At 31.9% G+C, this 23,093-nt stretch overlaps 2 protein-coding genes across 2 annotated transcripts in view; one reads left to right on the top strand and one right to left on the bottom strand.

Annotated features, from left to right (window-relative positions):
- Positions 1-1,992: 1,992 nt before the first annotated feature.
- eEF5 (eukaryotic translation elongation factor 5) lies at positions 1,993-21,764 on the bottom strand. Its single transcript, XM_035374509.2, has 5 exons — positions 21,610-21,764; positions 20,693-20,864; positions 7,604-7,708; positions 5,706-5,843; positions 1,993-2,579 (listed from the first exon to the last, which is right to left on the bottom strand). The coding sequence occupies exons 2-5, from the start codon at positions 20,855-20,857 to the stop codon at positions 2,520-2,522; spliced, it is 468 nt and encodes a 155-aa protein (XP_035230400.1). The 5' UTR covers positions 20,858-20,864; positions 21,610-21,764; the 3' UTR covers positions 1,993-2,519.
- Positions 21,765-21,934: 170 nt separating this feature from the next.
- LOC118202347 (uncharacterized) overlaps positions 21,935-23,093 on the top strand; it is a 53,988-nt gene continuing 52,829 nt past the window's right edge. Inside the window, exon 1 of the mRNA XM_035374508.2 lies at positions 21,935-22,142. Coding sequence (XP_035230399.1) covers positions 22,073-22,142 — 70 coding nt within the window. The 5' untranslated portion in view covers positions 21,935-22,072. The remainder of the gene's footprint in view (positions 22,143-23,093) is intronic.

The raw sequence follows: 23,093 nt of genomic DNA, 5'->3' as shown, positions 1-23,093 counted from the left end.
ATTCTGAAATTTTATAACCACCGGACCTTATACTGAAAAATCTTTTTGTCCAGGTTACTTAAGAAACACTCCAAATTTTACAGTTTTTTCACTGCTTCACTTTCTTTCCATCTAATTTTTGCTTTTAGTTACTGTTTAAATTTTCCTTCAAATACAGTTGATGTACCATTTTACTGGATCTCTTTCACTACAACGTTCAATCAGGCCAATGTATACAACCATTTTCCCCATAACCCACGGAAGAGTGAGAACCAATCAATTTCTACCATCAAAGAAAAATTCAAATTAAATATGTACATAGTTTAGTTGACACTTCTTTTCCTATAACTCATATCTGAAATTTGAACTTTTCTTACTTTTATATGCTTTTCAAACTGATGACTCGCAGCTATTTTGAAAAATCAGACACCTTTTTAATGCAGCCTGACCACATTTTACCTATCGTTCTAAACTGAGCCACTGTCAGACAGATAGAATCACTCTTACATGTTCTTTCTGCAGTAATTACTTTAAATGGTATTAAATTATTGCAAGTGGAACTCGTGGTAAATTTTTTCGTACCAAAAACTGTTACCCAAGTCACTTCATGGTACAGCCCACAAACATCCACTATTAACTCAAGCCAAATAGCTTAAAATTTCAAGGACTGCAGTTCTGATAACAATGAATTGCAATCAGAGCAGCACCTTTCACATGTTTCATCTTAAGAGCTCTGGCAGTTAGAGGCACTTTTATCAGATATTTATTTCATTGCACAGTTGCATTAAAATTAAACACTCAAAAACAAATTTGACTAGATAAAGGAAGGGAAAAAAAAAAAAAGATTTATTAAAAAATAATTGTGTACTTATTTTTTAGAAGTTTTTATTTGCTTAGTTCAAATCTGTTTTGAAATCTTTAAATCAGACTACAAGGATCACAATCTGGATACGTAAGGAAATGCTGTATTTTATATTAAGTAACTTAGCTGGCAGAATTATGCAGACAAATTCTGTAACACAAAATGTCAAATTTTACGCTAGAATTCTTGGTTACACCGAAATTAATTTTTTAATTAGTAACTTCATTCTAAATCAAATATATGCACCTAGTTATTGCTCATTATTCATAGATGTACTGAAAATATCTGAATTATAATTATAAAAATGTAGTTCATTTTTCAGTTATAATAAATATTAAATGTAGAAGTATATCAGAAGCTCCTCAAGCTATCAGAAGTAATATCAAACCTTTAAAAAAGGACATTTTATTAATCAAACTTAAACTCCACTATTACAATGATTGCTTTAAAAAACATCAACCTTAACTTCCTTAAACAAAAGTTTATATGACAGATAAAAATACATTTCTGATTGCAATACCACATTTTAACTGAAATTTGATAAAAAAAACCCGTACATTAGAAATTGCTGAAAAAGCAAACTAAGAACTTAACTAAAATATGAAATAATGAAACAATGCAAAGTGCTGATAAAAAAATTTGCTCAATTTTTAAAAAACATGCAAAAGAATTTATTTTGCAGAGAAGGAAATATAGCAAATATATTCCAGCATTATCTTATTTAAAATAGTATTTTTACTAACACAGGTTTCTTTACCTTAGACCTAAAAATTTTAAACGAATATGAAACTATGGACCAAAATTTAAAATGTATAAAAAATAGTTCTGAAGTTTGCTTCCAGCAGACTATATCTGCATATGAATGTTTTGAAATACAGCAATTTCGTATATGCTTCAAACTCACTTCTAGATTATAAAACAGTGTACAGTACAGCTCAGTCAGTAGGGAAAAAATATATCAATTTCCAAATTAAAAACAAATTTTGGGGGAAAAAACTGACAACTGACTGAGTTGCAGACTGAATGTTACACAGGGGGCAGGAAAGCAACAGTTGCTTTAGAAATAAATTAGCTATAATTACAAACATTAATTCAGCTGCTACAGAAGTTCTATTGCACAGATGGGGGGAAAATGTAACAAAAGTACAAAACACAATTCAAATTATTTATTACTGAAGAACACATTTGTGAAAAATTTGCTGTCAATTAACCATATAACAAACAGCTCCTTCAATTACATTAAAATAAAATTTAGCACCCAGAATGGTATTTTTACACATACATGAATTAGATCAGTTTTAAATTGAGAGAATTTCAAAAATTCCTGCACGCATTACAAGGCTTTCATGTAGTAACATTTAGTTGAACATACACTTAGAAACATGAAATTGTGACAAAGTGCCATTAACACTAAATGTCCAAGCAATTTTCTTAAAAAATATCAGTTGTATGTCAGCAGTTTGAATTTTAAATTTATGTTGTTATATATATATTTTGAATTAAATGTTAAAGCTGTTTCCTAGAACACTATTCCCAAAATTTTCATCATATAATTCTATAAATTTCTGAACTGAAGCATTGTGAGAATTGAAGGGAATGCTTTATTTTTTGTTTTAAACACAGAAGCAAGATAGGAAAAAAATGCTCCCCAGTAACAATTTTCATATTTATTTTTCATTTAACTGGCATTCTTGCAAGCAACAATAGCTTCTTCACCAACAGCTGAAAGTACTGTAACCTAAAAGGGGGGGAAAATGTAAAATGTCAAAAATGCACACACACACAAAAAAAAAAAAAGGTATAAAAAATTACAAAATTAGTCTTCCAGAATGAAAGATGGCAAGTGTTTGCCAAGGTTCATCACAGTAATATTATTTTAATACAAATAGCACATAAAGACAATAAATGTAAGCAGCAGTGTGTGGTTTACATTGCATAAATATCCGTGTACATAATAATTCCTTTTCTGCAATTTGCCTATATTAATTCATAAACATTTTCTGTATACAATTTCTTTAATAAAAATGAAGTGTTTATGCTACCCTCTTAAAAGATCACATGAACGAAATAAAAAACAAGGTACTGTTTTAATAAACTTATTTTCATATCAGTTCTGCAATTGACAGTCTTCATAAATCATTCCAAAAGTAGCTACAGAGAGAGAATCTCAAGTATATCTGGGGACATAATTGTAGTCTCCGTACTGATAGTGAGAAGAAAGAAAGTATTTAGCAAATAAAATTAACAGACTTGCAAATATATAAGTTTGTTTTAATTATTGCAGTACAGTATTGCAAGCCGGTTAACTGTGCTATAGTTGCCATTCTTTTGACCACGGCAATGCTATTGTAAGTTAAATACGCTCCTTATGCCCTAATTACTAAAAACCCAACACATAATGGACAACATTTTAAATTAATTTCTTTATTCCAGAGAAATTCTTAACAGAATTACATGATGACAAGTCACAAACAATTGAAATGTCTAATCAGGTGGATAAAAATCCATTTAAAAATACAGAAAAGACATCATTTAACCGTGATACGCAGACAACTGCATCCATCAATTTGAAATGATCCAAATTTATTAAAAAATCGGTTATCTGTTTTATTTTAACAAAACACTAGTGAATACTTCTCCCCCCCCCCCGAAAACTGCCTAAAAAGTCTCTTGCAAAAGCATGCATCATTCTGCTTTCTTGTTCTTAAGGGGGAAAATTCCATCACTTATGTTGTTTCCAGATGATATTTAATTATACTTTTTTTTTTTTTACAGAAAACGTATTCAATTTCAAAAACACATGAATGCATTAGATTTTGAATGCCTTTATTATAAAGCCAAAGATTCTGGTGACTTCATCTCCTTTTCTAGTTTAGTTTATGAAACTGCTAAAGAAGTGCAGATTTAATTGCATTTTTTAAATGCTTAATATGCTAAATCTAAATTCATCATTTTGTCTTGCTATTCAAGATAACTTTTTAGTAGAAATATATACCTATAAAACTTTTCCTGTTTTCTCGTGTGTAACACATTGCACAAATATTATTTTTGTTGTACCTCTTAAAATCAGTAATCTCAAATCTAACATTCACACATCAAACTTTAATAAATTTGAAGAGCCACCACTTAAAAGTTTAAATAAAAATGAGTTACATTCTAATTTTCAGAAAAGTGTTTAGTCATTTAACATCATACATACTGTTTGATTAAGTGAAAAATTATTGCATGTCTCTATTATTTATATGTATATTTAATAATGCACCAGTAAAGGCACTTCTAGATTATATAAAGAATAAAAAAATGCATTTGTAACAAACAAATAAAAACTATTTAGTAATCTGTTTAGGTTTTCAAGAAGCTGCAGTTTTTAACAATTTACTTAGATCATGCACCACATAGTCTGAACTATGAATAGTGCACCCAACATCAGATATCAGACTAGACTGACATGGAAGCAGAACACACTTCCTCGCATTTTAACATGGTTTGAGCATTTATATTCTTTAGTATTTAGTACATAAAATCCATTTAAAAACATTGCAAATTACATTAAGCTTTATTTCATTTCCCATTATTAAAAAAAATATGTAATTTTTATTAATGAATTTTTTAATCAGCTAATTAAACTCATGATTTGAATAATTTTTAAAATCGACACCCTCACAGCAAGGAGCAATTTTTTAAAATTAAATTAAGCTTAACACAGGAAATTAAATACAAATAAGATGGCAGTAAATATTAGTCAAAATAATAAATAAAAATCAAATAGTTATATTACTTTATGCTGCAGGTTTCACAAATTCATATTTAATTATTTTGTAGAAGAAATAAATGTATTAGTAAAATGCAGTGGTATACCTTAGAATACATAATTAATCTATTTCAGATCCTTGAACTCATAACTAAACTGTATATATATACAAAACAAACTTTTCCCAGAAAAGAAAAATATATATTTCATTCTCGTAAAAAATCTTACTGTTAAAACATTGTTTGATACAAAAATAAAAATACTGTGTATGAATGAAATACCGAACATAAATATTTTTCTGTTAGCAACAACAAAAAGGCTCTAATATGTCTGAGCTTTGTGAATTAATTCCCTCCTCTTTGCAGCATTAGCCCACTTAATAGTTTGTTTTTCACAATCATAGATATGGTCTTTCTCAGCATACGGTACATGACAAAAACATGTCATCTTCATATTTTTTAACAATCTCTTTTTTTTCACCTCCATGGTGATGCAATCTTAACCATTTTCTTAACTGCTCGACTCTACATTAACTCTTAGAAGTTTCTTAAGTGAATTATGTGAAAATTCAGCTATAGATAAGTTATGTACCAAACAGTCATGCAGATTGATAATCATGAGCCTTTTGTTTCATAGCACTGTCTCGAAAGAGGTACACAAAGGTAATCCATGCAGTTGTGATTCATTGAATTGAATTTGAGTCATATTCCAAACAAAACTTTCGAGGTGCCACTATATTCGAATGCTAAAATTGGTAACAAAATGCACTTTTCCCAGCTAAAGATAATGAAGGAAAAAAAACTTTCATTAGGCACTAATTTTAAATGGAAGTTCTTTGTTATATAGATTACATTATATATTTATTATAAAGACTAAAATATTTAAGAGGCTGAAGCGTATTTATTATTAAATGCATTTTTAAAATTTTGTATTACAAAGTTTAATTTCTGTTAAGTCATGTTTAACATTCAATATAAAAATTCATTCATTTTTAATTTAGTAATTTGAATGTAAAATGTTAACGGATTTTAACTGATGGTTAGAATATATACATATATAATACACCCAAAATGGCATAAAATACTAAAAGCTATAAAATAAGAATTTGCTTACTATCACTGTGATATCTTCTTTACCAAATTCGTCTTTTATCTTTTGTCCCAATTCTCCCTCTGGGATTCTGAGATCATCACGGGTTTCTCCTTTGTCATTCATTAAAGTCACAAAGCCATCATCACTAATGTCAATGAGCTAAAATATAAAAACTATTAATACACAACAGAAAAAAATCATGTGTAACAAAAATTATCAATTAAGTCATTAAATCCATTCACTAAGCATGTAACACACCGTTCAAGTCCACCGACTAACTAAGAAAACAACATCCACTTCACAAAATTAATGTTTATTCATCAACATAATCATCATCAAGAGCTTTGCAATCATTTCAACGCTTTTCTATACCATGCTTGTAAAACTATTTGTCCTTGTCCACAAAATAAGCTTCAGTGGCAGCGATGAATTTCTCATTCGAGCCAAATCTTTTCCCCTGGAGCATCTTCTTCAGATCAGCAAGCAGCCAATAGTCACTAGGAGCTAGATCTGAGAAGTATGGTGGGTGGGGAAGCAGAGTGAAGCTCAACCCTTTCAATGCAACCAGTGTTTGCACGGGAGTCTTTTTTTACAATTTCATTCTTTATATGCCACAGTAACTCACTGTAATAAGCGCTAGTCAACGTAAATTATACCTTGCGCTTCCCAAAAATTGATGCCATAACTTTGCCAGCTGATTGTTGCGTTTTTGGACACTTCGGACGGCTTTCACCAGCTGCACGCCACTCGGCTGACTGCCGCTTCAACTCTGGAGTGAAATAATGGATCCACATTTCGACTACTGTCACATACCGACACAAGAAATCCTGTTTATTGCGAGTAAATGGTGACAAACAGCTCTGTGAATCGTTGTTGCCTTTGTTCCATTGTGAGCACACGTGGCACTGCTTTGGAAAACCACATTTTTCATGCCCAACTTTTCTTGTAAAATCGCACATAATACTCCTGTCTCCCTGTCTAATGGTTTTTGAGGGTGCTTGTCCCGAAATAAAAAACATTTCTTGTCATAGTCCCCAATCATAATGCTACGATATTAATGAACAAAAATAAGGGGAAGTGCAGAATCGCCCACTGCTTAGCATGTTTTTAAAAATTGCACTAACTCGGTATCCATGTGTACATCAACCTATTTTCACTTAAAAAAACATCCCAGATTTGCACAAAAATGGCATTATGCACTCCTTTGACTTTATCCATGTACACTTCAACTTATTTTCACTTAAAAAGTCAAAGAAAATTGACAAAAATCCAATTCTTACTCTTCCAAAAAGTGCCAAACAAAGAAGTGGGCGATTCTGCACTTTAGCCCCCCCCCAAAAAAACCTACCACCACTTTTCAGACTACTGGAAGGAGTATATAACAGAAGAACTGAAACAATCTGGTTACATTCACTGCCAAGTGAACCACAAATACAAGTTCACTGTTCCTGAAAGAGGCTTGCATACACTGAATATAGAAAACAGAATGGTAAATTAATTAGAAACATCTTGCCATCACTTGAATCCTACCTCAATGAGGTTGTGTAGTAAAAAATAAACTTAAAATGAAAATATGCATGACCCATTTGAAGAGAAATTGCCTAAAAATTTCCTGTCCCAAAGTTAGCTTGTGGTTAATACCGCTGTTTTTTCCTTTACATTTGAGCGATTAACTAACAAAATTCTTTTCAAATAACGTAACTTTTTAATATTACTTATACTAACAAATAGTGATTTGGATATGACATAGAGCAGAAAAGTCCCCATCCTAAACTGGATTAATAATCATCGTTCTCAGGTATTAAAATTGTATGAGAAATTTACTAAAAAAGTTTAATTCTATAATGAAAAATTGTGCAAAAACTTCAATTTAATCATCTAAAATAGAAAACATAAGGAACAATAAGTTTGGAACTTACTTGAAAATCACAACGATTAACATTTGGTACATCTATATTATGTGTAGAGGGACATAAATCTTCATATTTCTTATTAGTAAAAATATCAAGTCCTACAAGATGCACCTAAAATAAAAATTATGGTTCAATGAAATACAATTAATTTTAAATGAAGTAACATTTTTCGAGAAATAATTTTTCCCTTAACTAAATATTTATTTACATACATAATGCATTTTCTATGTTGTACAGTACAAAATCCGTAATCTGGACTTCGGAGATTCCGGATTATAGATCAATTTAAATCTGGTAAGATGGCATGCAGAAATTATATAATTAAAAATATGAAACCGTAATTTATGAAATAAAGAGGAATTGTGATCTAAAGGGTATCAAAATTTACAAAAAAAAAAAAAAAAAAAAAAAAAGCTTAATATTTATTTGTTTAATTTATTACACATTTCTTTCAATGTAAGTTTAGTTGCTTCGTTTTTTTGTGCTAATAGTTTCTCTTTAATTCTCTCTTCTATAAACAGACATAATTTATTGTTCAGTTACTAAGTTCCACTGTTCAAATCCTGTAATTGCTGTGTCGAGAATACTGACTAACTTGTCAATCGAAATTTTTTCGTTTTCAATAACCTCTCTGACACTTTCTTCACTACCGGAAGCGCGCATGCGTAAGTTAGTGGCTTTGAGGTCCGGATTATAGATCATTCCGGATAATGGATGTCCGGATTACGGACTTTGTACTGTACTTAAGTATTAACGCAACAACCTTTGCGCAATTTTTTTACAGATAAAAAGATAAGTTACTTATGCACAAGTTGGTAATTTTTATGCCTTTTCTACGAAAGATTCCAAAATTACTGATGCTTATTGCAAGTCGGTATACATTAACATATACAAAGAAAACACACTTTAGTACCTTTAAATATAAAATTTATTAAATAAGGATTATGTGATACATTAAAAAGTAAGCGTAAGAAGTGGAATGTGTTATGTGCATGGTTGCCAGAGTTTGGTAGAATATGAAAATCTGATCATTTTGACTATGGTAACATTAATACATAAGCACATATATGTTAAAAGAAAATTTTATACCTGTTATATATCTTAGTTTCAATTAAAATAATTTATGAACATGAAAGCTAACAGAATAAATTTTAAAAATCGAGAAAGGATAAGAGAATAGATTAATATAAAAATACATGATGATTCTATTAACTCAAGTCTGATAAAACAAGAGATGGATAGTATTTTCACCCATTGTTTAATACACCCTGTTAATTAAATTTTTTAACAAAGTTAAAGTACAGTTGTATTTTTAAACAATTTTTAATTCCCATTTTAGTCATAATGATATAAAGATTCATTCTATCAACTTTACTTTTATTATGCACTGATAGATACAGCAGTACCTCCGTTTTTATAACCTAACACATCGTTCAATAAGTCCCAAGACTAAGAAAACAACATTCATTTCACAAAATTCACGTTTATTCACCAACATAAGAGATATGCAATCACTTCAACGCTTTTCTATACCATGCTTTTAAAACTATTTGTCCTTGTCCACAAAATAAGCTTCAGTGGCAGTGATGACTTTCTCATTCGAGCCAAATCTTTTTCCCTGGAGCATCTTTTTCAGATCAGCAAACAGTCAGTAGTTGCTAGAGGCTAGATCTGGAAGTATGGTGGGTGGGAAAGCAGAGTGAAGTCCAACTTGTTCAATGTAACCAATGTTTGCATTGACTTGATGTAAGATGATCTTCATGTGCGGTCTTTTTTTACGATTTCGTTCTTCAGATGCCACAGTAACTTACTGTAATAGGCGATATTGATAGATTTTCCCTTTTCAAGGTAGTCAATTTATACCTCGCGCATCCGAAAACATCGATGCCATGACTTTGCCAACTGCCGCTTTGACTCCAGAGTGAAATAATGGTTCCACGTTTCGTCCATTGGCACATACCGACGCAAGAAATCATGTTTATTGAGAGTAAACAGTGGCAACAGCTCTGTGAATCGTCGACTCATTGCTTTTGTTCCATAGTGAACACACGCGGCACCCATTTGGAAAACACTTTTTTCCTGCCCAACTTTTCATGTAAAATCAGACACGCACTTCCAGTTGATATGTTTACGATCTCCGTAATCTCACGAACTTTCACTCTGCGGTCATTTATCACAATTTTCAACACTTGTTTCATATTTTCGGGAGTGACTGCTTCATTTGTATTCGTGCGACCGAGCTTGAAATCGAAGAACGAAGTCAAGTTGATATTACGACACCATCTGTCGCTTAGTCCCAGGACTTATTGAACGATGTGTTACAATCAAATGCATTTGTATTTCCTAGCAATTTCCCCAACAAGAATTATCAGAAACTTAACAAGATTCGTTCCAAAACTAAACACATTTATTATGATGGATCAATGAAATCCTTTTTTTTTATGCAACATAACAAGAACAATGTCCAATCCAACAGTTGTTGTTTTTCTATGAAATTCTGCACTCTTTTAGTACAAGGTGATCTTTTTTAAAGTGACAGTGTTTGGAGCGTGATATAATAGCCGAAATGGCACCAAACGTGGTATTTAGACTCAGGATTCAGTGAAAAAAAATTTTAGTTCCAAAAATGGCCCCTAGGGCATTTTGTGGCGCTGCTGTAGCTTACAATAACGAGAATTAGCATAAAACATGGGTATAAAAAAAAATTGCAAATGTTGTGCGATGACAACGCCAGTAATAGGGGCTATAAAAGAAAGTAGTAGACAGCTTCGACAAATAATCTCAGGTGAAGTAAACGAGCTCCCGTGGACATGCCTCTCACGTTACCGGAATGTGCGCTACTGGTGAAGCTGTATTACATGAATCAATGTAATGCATTTGCAGCTCTTCGGGAATTTCGAGAAATGAAAAAATTACGAAAGGGGCCTTTATTGCTGAACAGTCTTAAGAAAATGATTAAGAAGTTTGAGGAAACATGATCACTGACCATTCGCACTGGGAGAGGACATAAACCAGTATCAGAATATGTAATAACTGATGTGGCAACTGCAATTGTCGAAGGATCGCAGGGAACCATTACTGGTAGTAGCAGCGCCCAGGGTTTGGCTCGACAATTGGACATGAATTATTCCACGGTATGGAGAGTTTGGCGGCGCGTTATTGGTTTTTACCCCTATAAAATCAGCTGCTTGCACGAACTGAAACCAAGTGATTATGATAAGCGAGTGACATTCGCTCTATCGTTTCTTGCCAGGGTAGAAATTGATGATGCTTTCTCATGGCACACTCTGTGGGGAGATGATTGCCATTTTTATCTCAATGGGTCCGTAAACAAACAAAAAAAATTTGGGTTTCCGAGCAGCCACAAACCATGCACAAAATCCCATTAAATTCCCCAAAAGTCACTGTTTGGTGTGGTTTCAAAGCCGAATTCGTAATCGGGCCATTCTTTTTTGAGATCATCACTTCGATAGGATCCCAAACGTGCAACATAAATGCAGAAAGGTACCACAAAATGCTGCAAAAACTTCACCAAAGAAACCGTCTCCAACACACAATCCTTATGCAGGATGGTGCTCCACCACACATTAGTAATAAGGTAAAGCAGCTGTTGTGCCAAAACTTCACTGATGATAGAATCATAAGTCGCAGTTTTATAGTTGCATGGCCGCCTCGTTCCCCTGACCTCTCGCCATGCAATTTTTGGCTCGGGGGTTATTTGAAATTTCAAGTTTATGTTGGTGGAATATCAAACTTGTCTATTCTAAAGTACCACACAACAAAGATAGTGTGAAATATTCCTCGTGACATGACATTCGGCTGTGGAGAACGTTGTGCACAGAATGCACAGTGCTCACATTGAATGTTATCCAATTCCTCGCCGAAGAAGTTAATGTAGTAAGTAAACATTAATAATTTAACTGTATGATTGTATGTCTTGATTAATCTAAATACCAAGTTTGGTGCCATTTCGGCTATTAGATCATGCTACAGGGCGCTCCAAACACTGTCACTAAAAAAAAACCACCCTGTACATTCCTCTTCTCACATGAGATCTGTTACATAACTACCGTTGTTTACAATAGAGATCCATCAGTTCATCTGGGATCAGCTTCTGACCATGTTCCTCTTTAGCGGCTTTAGAATTTTATCAACAAATGATGACAACCATCCATTAGCAAACTCTTCAAATTTATGTCCAAAACTTGGTATGCACTATCATACCAAGTTTTCCCTAAGCAGAAATAAAGATTCTAGTGAAAATAAAACTACAACCTTTATCAATGATTTCGAAGCTGTTCATGGTGCAGAAATGCTTCCCAGAACTTTTGAAAGCTAAGGTTTGTCCATGCTAACCTTTCAAGAAGGCTATAAGTATTACTGAACTGCACTGCTATATGATTTGCAATATTGAGCATTCAACGGGATTGAAGAGAATTGGCTGAATAACACATAAATCCTTTTGTCCAGATACTGCCAAGAGTTATTAATAAAATAATCATTATTAAATCATAAAATTAAAGAGTTTCACCTTCCTTACTGCATACCCTTGTTAAGTCCAGACACTGCCATGGAGTTATTAATAAAATTAACTATCATTATTAGTTTGTTGAGTTCACCAAAATTAAAGAGAATCTTCACCTTCCTTGCTGCAAATCAGCTTCGATTTGCAACAATGAATTAAGGGTTCAAATCCTTGCGACGACAGTCAATTTCTGCATTTCCTGCTCTAAAGTGATATACGAAGTTTTATAATTTTGAAGAATATTTTGCCCTTTCAAAAGTGAAACGACAAGTACATGTATCATGAAAACTTTTATTGAAAACACAAAATCAAGACATGTGTTTACAGCTTAAGCAAGCAATACACAAGCCTGACACGGCTTCCATAACATATACACATTGTATCAATGCAGAAGCTCAACTTAATTTAATATATAACTGTAATTCTGGATAGATAAGCTGTGTTTAAAAGTTGAAAATTTAGGTCTGCGGCATATCTGAAGTTTTACCTTTCGTCTTTGGAACTTTGCTAATTTCATTCGTGAATTATGCAGATGTATAAAAAGGTTAATGAATTCACTGACATTTTAGCCCGACACGAGCATTCAGGTTGTGCTAAGGCAGTATAACAAGTTCAAACACGCATATAAACTCCCCTAATTATGGTAAGGTATGCTCAGCGTAAAGCCACTATAATGCATGTACTTTCTGCTGAACTCCGCCGTTTTGTCTGTATTTTCTGATGGCCACAAGAACTTCTATTTCGGCATTCTTACATGTGCTTTACTGCTTTGTGGCTTGCTTACTGTTTATTTTACCATTCATGCTTGTTTAATTTTTTTAAATATTATCATTTTGGCTCCTATTCAAAGAAAAAATTATGAAGCCGCTTTTTAGCTACAGTAGTAAAGAAAGGAATAGAAATTGGAATCGGGCTGTGGTTAGAGAATTTCAAACTAACGAGAAATGCATTCGGTGGTGGAAGTCCAAACAATAAGAGGTGGAGGAGACACCCAATAATAAAATATCTTGCCATATTACATTTTGGAAATGAGTTAGTGGACGGCCAAGAAGGCAATTACCGAAGTTAATGCTCGTGATACTTATGTACAGAGATCAACAAGAAAAGCTGTTACTATTATGAAAAATTATATTTATGATGAATGGAGGGAGTAGTGGGAAAGTTTTAATCAAAATAGAGGTTATATGAAATTAGGTAAACTTAAAAAAGGTTTATGTTATTCAGACACTAACGTTAACCAAATCATTACAGGTCATGACCATTTTCCTTTCTATTTTAAAAGGTTTAAAGGGTATCAGAAACCCCTATACCGACAATGTTTAATTGGTCATTTTCGATGTATCTTTTGTCAAAATCCGCTGTAAATACAAGCTTGAAATTTTTCTGTAGTTAAAGTATACCTATCTGATTATACTGAAATGAGCTTTTGAAAAATTTTGAATTTTAGAGTAAATTACAGAATATTTTGTTAGGCATATTAAAATTTAGCACTTTTCTCACACAAAAAATAAAAAAAATTTTCTTCTAAGTTTATTACAAAAAGCTCATTTCAGTAAACATTAGGGAACCTAATAAATAAGCCATAAAAAGTTTAGATACCTGCGTGCAGTAGTTCCTGAGAAAAGGTACATCGAGTATACAAAAATCACGTTTGGAGAAAAACGCGTTTTTATGTAAAAAATCCTCATTGATCAAAGCAGATGACAAATTAAAACTAGATTTCTTTACAGTTCTAACTTTCATAGAGATTAAAGAATGGTATTTTTAGAAAGATAAAAAAGTGAAGAGAATTTGAAAATGCAAAAATTCGAAATCACAATTTTTTTGGAGATTTTGGGGTTCCAACAACCCCTTAAATTACAAGAGTCTGACCTCTGTGATATCTGTAAAGATCAGGGAACTGTGAAGCATTATGCAGAAACAGGTAAATATTTCACCAATATCAGGAATGACTAAGAAAAATGTTTTTAATATATATGATATTTTAAATTATTTTAAAAGATTGAAAAAATTTGCCAGGAAAAATGTTGGAGATTAATAGTGATAAGCTTGTAGTAGGGATTTTAATTTTGTTTTTTGATTATGTTCTTCATATCTGTTTTGTTGGAGGTATTATTTCTAGCTTGCTCTGGTACAGCCTGCAAAAAGGCACAGGGCGACGTCAAGTCTGCCAGAATGTCAGGCTGCATCCCTACCTCATCTCGTCATACTGCTACTATACGTTAGCCTGTTAAGACAATTTAAGAGAAATGAACGACAGAACAGGGATTTCTAGTGTCAACAGTTAGAATCAAGTAAAATATATTGCTTAACTTTATTTCACCGAAGAATGTACTTCTTAACATTACATATGTGCATGTCGGAAAAGTTAGAATGCGTATAAAAATTTAGTTTGAATGAAGCTGCATAACAAATATAATTAGCTTTAAAATTAATTTATTGTTGGCATGAAAAACTATTGTGTTCAAGTAAAAACTATTCAAGGATCTAATTGATACTTTATATTCAGGAAAAGAAAAAATTGTATCTATTAGGACAAATACATCAGTTGGGCAGAAGCTTCCTGTGGTTTAATTTGAAAAGCAATTTTTTAAGTACTATCTAAGAAAAATAAAGAGCAAAATTTGAATAGAAGGCAAATAATTAATATGGATAAAGTGGCCATTGCTAACTAAGCCATTTAAAAGAAATAAATGAAGATTTATTTGAATTATTCATTACTACCTGGACTCATTAAAGACTACTTTTCTGTTATACCTCCCTATGAAAAATACACTGCTAAAATCTATAGTATGCTGAAAATAGCAACAATGTGATCTACAAAGTCTTCTCAGTTTTATAAGTTAAATTTAGCCAAATATTTACGTGTTATGACCTGCAGCTTTTTTTTTAGAACTGCACGAAACATAATTTGACTAAAAACAAATAAGACTGCAACCTTAGATATTGCAGAGGAAAAAACAGATGTTGCATCTAACACCTATTTTGAAGGATTGTGTCTAAATTTCCTTACAGCTCTTAAATTTATATACCGTTGGTGTCATCTCAGTTAAGTTTCGCAATGTGCAATTAAAAATGAACCACAATACAGCCTTCAACTGGAACAATAATATGTGGGACACTTGAGCTCACATATTATTATGCAGACCTGAAGTTAAAACTAAAATAGTAAAAGCTGATAAAAGTGCTTTTATGAGAAGAAAGAGTAATGTTGGACATGTTTCTCTTCTACAGGGGTTTTTGGACACCCAAAAGGTTTTCTTGCAGCCACTATGACTCACTCAGCTGAATAGATACAATTTTGTACATCCAAACATTAGATGTCGTAGGCTAACAGTTGAAAGAATGCGAGTGGCAAGGCAAAATGTTAAAATAAACGCCAACGTGGCACTCGTGTCACCATCTTGAATCATACTTTTTGAGAGTTTATGTTGCATCAATCACATAAAAAAATTAATTTTTCCAAATGTTACATCTCTAAATTCACGACCCGTTTAAATTTAAATTGTATTTAATTTATAATGTATTTAAACTCTATAAATACTGTTATTATAAAAATATCTTTTTTTGTGTGCACCTGTTCAATGAATAGTATTTATTGTATATAAAGAAGAGTTTGTACACGCATTTCTGTGATCTGTTGATATTTTGTGCACTTTACCTTCAAAACAATTGGAAGATCATTGTCTACACAAGTTTTCGGAACACTATTCCATGGAGATGATACTTAGGGCATTAACATTAGTACATTGCATTTATGTCACCCATCAAGGTCAATGCACCCATCAATGTCATACCATCAGGGGAAATTGTACATGCTCAACAAGAAATTTATAACTACTTTTTTTATAAAAAATAAATATTAATATTTCCATGCAGTTTCAATGCTGATGTCATGTTGCTAATGATGCATTCCTACTAACAGTTCTTATTAACCCTATTAGATAGCACCGTTTACTTAAACTTTAAAACAACGTAATATCTTTAAAGAATTTGATAATGCTCACTATATTGTGAATATGTTTTTTAAACGGTCAAAAGATTCACCAAACTGCATGGTGTTAACTGAAAGCTCATTTTCGAAAAAAATATGGGTCTAGTATAGAACTAATTGGGTGCCCATTTGATTAGCGATAATTTTTCTTCTAAATTTTGACAATGAAACCCCATTTCTGGTTATCATGATAGTTTTAACTTCCTGACTTTTTTTTAAAATGAAAATAGATTGATGTGTACAAGGACAAATTTAAGGCAGTGTGCAATTCTTCGACTTCAATTTGAATTAAAAAACCACAGGCTACTTGGTTTTTGGGGAAAAAAAAAACAGAAGCACTTCCGCAGAGAACCCCCTCAATGTAAACATTGCCAACTTTGGCGATAATGATGCAAACCTGGTAACCTAGCTAATACATCATATTCATTGTGCATAGGTTGTCGTTGTTTGCATTTGGAGATTTATATTATTCTTCTCTTATTATTATTTTTTCTGAATTTTTTAACAACGAATAGATAGAAATATTTTCGCATAATTAAAGAAGTTTTCGTTGTAAGATTCCGGTTCTCGGCTCGTCAGTTCGGGATCAAAGGAAGAAAATATGGCGGGAGGGGTGAATGCTAATTTGTAACATAGCTGTTCATGTTACAGCAAGACCCCGCTTAACGCTGTTTCGTTTAGCGCTGTTTTATTTCAACCCGGGGATTCCACGAAATCGCTCGCAGCATACGGGGATTCTCCGAAATATTATGCAGCGATAGGTTTCAAATACATATCCGAAAGAGTATACTTGTATTTCTTGTTTGGTGCGGTATTGTACAGACATATTTTGAAGGGGTAAATGTGGAAGATGTCGAAGAAATAATTCAAGAAGCAGCGGCTAGTCTTTCTAATGATGAGCTCAAGGAATTAACTGAACAAGAAGAAAACAAAAATGTTGACAGCAGTGATTCAGAAGAAGAGCAAAGAGAACTTTTGATGGCGTTTGTAAAAAGGAGTTTGTCTACCATAACTGAAATAATGGATCAATTCATTGAAAATGATCCGAATTTTGACAGGAGCTCAAAAGTAAGGCGTGGTGTTAGAGATGCTCTATCCGTTTATGAAGAACTTTTAAGAGAACAACGCAAACGAAAAAGGCAAACATTATTAGATGCTTTTGTCACAAAAAGGCAGAACACTGAAAACGCGGAAGGCTAACTAAATATGACAGACTTAGAATTTTTTTTTAAGAATATTTGTTTTGTTTTTTATATTTTGTTTTTATTTTTGCAAGAAATAATAATGTGGTATTAATTTGGGCTTTAAGAAATAAATGTTTGGTTTTATTTTTATTAAAAAAACATACTTTTTAAATTTAATACCTAACCAATTTCCTAGCCATCTTCCCCTAACCCCAATATTTACATGTAAAGATAGCCTTGTTTAGCGCTGTTTCGCATTACGCTCTACTTTGATGGAACGTATCCCCCGCGTTAAGCGGGGTCTTACTGTATGTTCTTAATTATTAACATCTGTAAGCATGCAGAACCATGAGTTTTCCAAGCCCTATAATAATTTTAAAATGTATAAAGTTCTAGTTTTATCAACAATGCTACTAAAGAAAATTTGATTACTGTTGAAGGTTATTTGTATTGTGAAATATATTATGAAAAAGGACAGGTATTTGTTTCAACGTAAAATGCCTTAAGCTGTATGCAAGTAACTTAAAAAAAAAAAAAAAAAAAAATACTGAAAAGTATGTAAAATAGATATATTAAAGGTCATGCATTCATTAATTTATTACATGGGCTCTTACCGAAATACATCAATCAACAGGCAAAGTACTTAATAATGAAAAAAGACACTTGAAATATTAGTATTCTGGAAGCACTTCCGCAGAGAACCCGGTAAATGTAAACAATGCCAACTTTGGCAATAATAGTTCAAACCTGGTAACCCAGCAGATTTATCCTATTCGCTTGTTCGAAGTTAGCAACCATTCCTCTTGCGTTCATTTTGTTGAATTATCACTGTTGTTGTTCGCATTTGCAGATTTATATTATTCTTCTCTTATTTATTAATATTTTTTCTGAATTTTTTAACAATGAATAGATAGAAATATTTTCGTAGATAGATGCCGGTTCTCCTCGGGGATGAAAGGAAGAAAATACGGCGGGAGGGGTGAATGCTAATTTGTAACAAGGCTGTTCATGTTGTGTTCTTAATTATTAACAGCTCTTAAGAACCATGAGGTTTCCAACCTCTAAAATAATTTGTTTCCGTATGCCACAAAAATGTGCATGTGCATTTTAAATAAATAAATAATGCTTTTATTTTTATTATTAGTTATTGTCATCTAAAATTATGAGAATAAATCAATTTTGATGGCGTAAAATTTTAACGAGATAATGTTAATGCTTTTTTAACAATAACCTTTCAGAGGATGGCAGGTGTGATAGATAAATAGATGATTAAATTAAAATCAAAAATATTATTGATTATCTAAGATGACAGAATAGTTTGATGCATCACCATGGTTATCAAAATTAGCAAACCACTGCTGGTGTAAGGAATATATTGTTTTCTGTGTTAACTGGAATTTAAGACAATTTTTTTTCGTTTATCGCGTTTAACCGGTTAATTTCAGTACATTAATACTAATTTATATTTTTAAATGAATATATCACTTTTAACCGATTAGTTTTACATGTACATGCTTATTATCTGTGAATTTTTACTACCACATGCTTAATATATTGTTTTGTCTGCTAACTTGAATTTACATGCACTAAAAATCACGTTAACAAAATATCACGTTTACGGCTCGGATCATCGTCGATGAACCGCGAGCTTGGCGAGTAAAAGTGCAACGGCGCTAACGGGTTCTCTGCGGATGAAAACCCAGTATTCTATACGAGTTAGAGAAAATACATATAAGTATAATGTAAACGTAAGTATAAGAATACTAATTTTTATTTTTTAAATGAATTTTTTCTTCCCGTTATGTTTAATACATTGTTTTCTGTGCTAACTTGAATTTAATACAAATTTATTTTCGTATATCACGTTTAACCTGTTAATTTTACATCTACATACTTATTATCTGTGAATTTTTACTACCATTGTCTGCTAACTTGAAGTTACGTCCACTAAAAACCACGTTTACGGCTCGGCTCATCAGCTTGTCGAGTAAAAATGCAACGGCGCCAACGGATTCTCTGCGGATGAAAACCCAAAAAACCTGCCACCAGTCTCCTAAATGAAGCCTGTTTGCATAAAGCACGGGCAATGCACCTACTTCAGCAAGTACAAGTACAGAAATGCTATGAAGAAGCAAATTTTAACAGCAAGTTTATTACCCGAGAGAAAAAATGTCAGTAAAAGTTTACAACTGGGCGCCCTTTGTTTTTATTCTAAGATCAACACCAGGGAGGCACAATTTCAAGATGCCCACTACACAAAACCAAAATAAGAAGTCAATGAATTGCACAAACTCAGTGTCCATGTACACATCGATCTATTTCCACTTAAACAAAATTGCACAAACTTGACATAGTGCACTTCTTTGACTTTGTCCATGTACACATCGATCTATTTACATTTAAAAAGAATTACCAAAAATCGCTTTTTAAATTATTATTAGAGAACTTACAGTTACTGGGATCAAGTATTTCCTCAGGTCGAAGGCATGAATTTAACTATTATGTAATTCTTTATCACTTCTACATGACAAAACTTCATTTTACACTTTCAAAATTTTTCCATGGATTAGGCAAATTATCAAGATAATGAAAGTAAAGATTTTAAATTCTTGAACAGCCTGAATAACAATAATAAAATTTAGCAGCAAAATAGGAGTAAAAGTTCCAAGTCACAAAGTCTAATATCTGCCTAAGTCTTTAAAATGATATGTAAATTCCTATAAAAAATGAACAACAATTTCAAAGAGTAAAAAAATTAGCTAAATGCAGCCCATAAACTTTAGAATCAGTAGATTTCTTAGAATATGACTATATTCAACAAGCACAGCCCATTTAAGTGAGTCTAACATCGACAGCATTTTTTTCCCTCTAGCAGACTTCAAAATTTCAGCTCCTGAAGAAACTTAAAACATATAAAATAGTATGTTTACCGAGTTAAAAGCAAATACTGTTATATATAGCTTATATATAACAGTATTTGCTTTTAAGTCAATAAATTTCAAACAAATTTTTTCTCCACAAACAGAATATTATGAAATTTGGGAAAAACATGTTTTGAGCAGTCTTGCCACACATTAAAACTAAGCAAATGAAAGTGATCTAAAAAAATCTGACCTTTTTATCCTCGTAAAATAATGAACAATTTTTAACCAAAAAAGTCTACAATACTGAAATTTGACTCTAAGCTATTTTATTTTTATCAGAAAACATGACAACTGATAGTGCAGATATCTTACCTAATGATAACATACCTAAAAACTAATTTTACCCCTTCTTAGAGATAAAACAATTTAATATGAAATCTTTCTGTCATATATTAGCAAATATTTCCTTGCAATATCAAATGAAAAATTTCACATACAGGAAAAAAAAAAAAAAAAAAAAAACAATACCTTGGCATGACCATGTTTGCCTGTCTTGGAAGTACTCATTTCCATGATTTTACATGGTCGAGCTTTTAACATAACAAACCCATTTTTACGAAGTGATGAGCATTGTACTGGGTAAGTTGCTGACGCTCCAGCATTGGCTGCAGTGTAATCTTCTTCACCTTCCATTATGTTGCTGGAAAAGAAATCTTTTATTTATGTAACAGCATCATTCAAATACAAAATTAAACTGCAATTACCCTTATATTTTCTGTGACAATACACAGAAAATAACCTTCCTATTTAAAGAGTGCACAATTAACAACTGTGTATTTTCACGCTTTAAAATAATTCTATAACACTGCACTTTCTGCTTGCATTTTTAAGTAGCATTAAAAAATTCCGAATAAATGTTTTGACCGCATGCCATTAATTACATTTACTTATTACCGCATGCCCTTATTACATGCATTTACAAATCTTTACAGAACATGAAAGTAACAAAAAACAATCTTTTACATAAGTACTTATTCTTTTATGTTTCTGATTAAAGTAAAACAATAGCCAGAATTCTCAGTCTTTAGTTTCGGAACTAGGTATTAAGCCTAAGTAGGACAATCTCTGTAAACGCGTCAATAAACTAAATTCATCCCCTTCGGTTATAAAATTGGACCTAATGTAACACTGTTATATTGCTACAAAGTATCAAGAATTATAACTACTTCGTTAAGTTCTATTACATATTTCAAGAACAGAATGACAGCAGAATGCCGAACTCGTGTTAAAATATAAGGCTTAGCTTATACTATTCAGACACAGCCATATTATATAATAAACGCCGGAGATGTAAAAAAGCCGAATATGAAGCTTTATGCTCATGAAAACAATTACAGTCAAAAGCTGTTACAGATAATATAATGATTATAACGAATTATACTTACAATAATTATTATAATTTTAATACTGACTTGCACCTACTCAAACTGCTAGCCTTCCTTACATGTGTTTCCACCTGGTGAGAGTTATACGAGACAGTTACGCAGACGTTGTGGACGTTGCACGGCTATTCTAAAATTCCTATGCTATTACTCCCAGTTTATAAATGGGCACATTTTCTATTATTTTTCTAAAATTTATTTATTTCTTATTTTGTAAAAAATACTAAAATAAAGTAAAAATTAAAATAACTATATTTTTACATTACTGTATCACAGCAAATATTTCCAACCAATAAGAAAATTCCTCTCTTAGTTGGATCAGCGAACTTTTTTTTTAATCTCAACCGGTGCGATGTGCCGTGAATGATCATCATTGTGAGAAAAAACGTGAGACGATACATTTCATAGTTAGCTGTTTATTGTGGGCGGTAGGGTTCTATTTACCTGAATTTACATCGTACCGTGGATGATGTCGGACACCAAAGAAGAACTATCCACATCGTCCCTGCCCGCCAACGCTTCAAAAAAAATACTCGGTAACTGATAATCAAGTATTTTTTAAGCGGTAGCCTTAGGCCTAATAAGTGAAGTCACATTGCGGTTGTTGATAGACATGTTTGCTTAACTTTAAGACAATTATATGTGTATTCGATAACTTCGTATTGATTTCGTTTCATGGTCTTTATACAACTGATGTTTGATTTAATCATAGTACATACTTACCAAATATCCAAGTGTCTACTCTTGATTTAAATCACCAGAATAAATGTGAAGATAGAACTAAATAAACATCTGTTAATTTGACCCAGTCTGTAATGCTAATTTTAGGATCAGAACATAGTTTAAATAAATATTTTCAGTTTCACTTTCTTTTTTTTTTTTCTTTTTTTTTTTTTTTTTTATAATTATATGGTGTTACATGAAGCATACACATGCAATTTTTAATTAGTAATTTTAAAATGAATATTATTTCATAGGTGTAAAAGTTTTTAAAAAATAGTGCCTTCTTAATTAAATTTTCTCTGTATTAATTTTATGAATTGAGAGTGATGTTTTCGAATTAAAAAAATGATAAATGTGATTGTAATCGGTCTTTAGTTGTGTATATTAGCTACGATCTGAATTTTAATTATGTGTAATTGAATTTCAAGTACTACTATTGCAATAACATGGCGTGTTTAGATTTTGTATATATCAGTTTCACTATTCTTGGTGAGTCTTTGATGAAAGAAATACATTTGCGAGGGTGGGAAAAACTTGTAATTAATCGAATGTTGAAAAGTACTTAAATGTGATATTCATAGTTGATTTAACTGATATGTAATTAGTAAGCGTTAAAACGCATTTCATTGGTATGGAAACTATATCTAGATATATATTGTAGCTAATACCTTTGCAGTTAATTTATATTAACGTTGAAAATCTAGTTTAAGGTGGAAAAATACTTAGTTGAGTATATTAATAAAAAAAAATCAAGTTAAGGTTAA

Source organism: Stegodyphus dumicola, chromosome 7, assembly GCF_044657685.1.
Source record: "Stegodyphus dumicola isolate Sdum_Otavi_A_Nest chromosome 7, ASM4465768v1".
NCBI lineage: Eukaryota > Metazoa > Arthropoda > Arachnida > Araneae > Eresidae > Stegodyphus > Stegodyphus dumicola.
Note: the sequence above shows the minus strand (reverse complement) of the source record. Positions and strands in the feature narration are given on the sequence as shown.

Bases quoted from the DNA above. Each gene is read 5' to 3' on its own strand.
- eEF5 (XM_035374509.2), bottom strand. From the start codon at position 20,857: ATGGAAGGTGAAGAAGATTACACTGCAGCCAATGCTGGAGCGTCAGCA. The intron at 7,709-20,692 runs GTATTGTTTTTT...TTTTTATTTTAG, and splicing joins GCAAACATGGTCATGCCAAG to GTGCATCTTGTAGGACTTGA. The intron at 2,580-5,705 runs GTAAGCAAATTC...CCCCCCTTTTAG, and splicing joins AAGAAGATATCACAGTGATA to GTTACAGTACTTTCAGCTGT.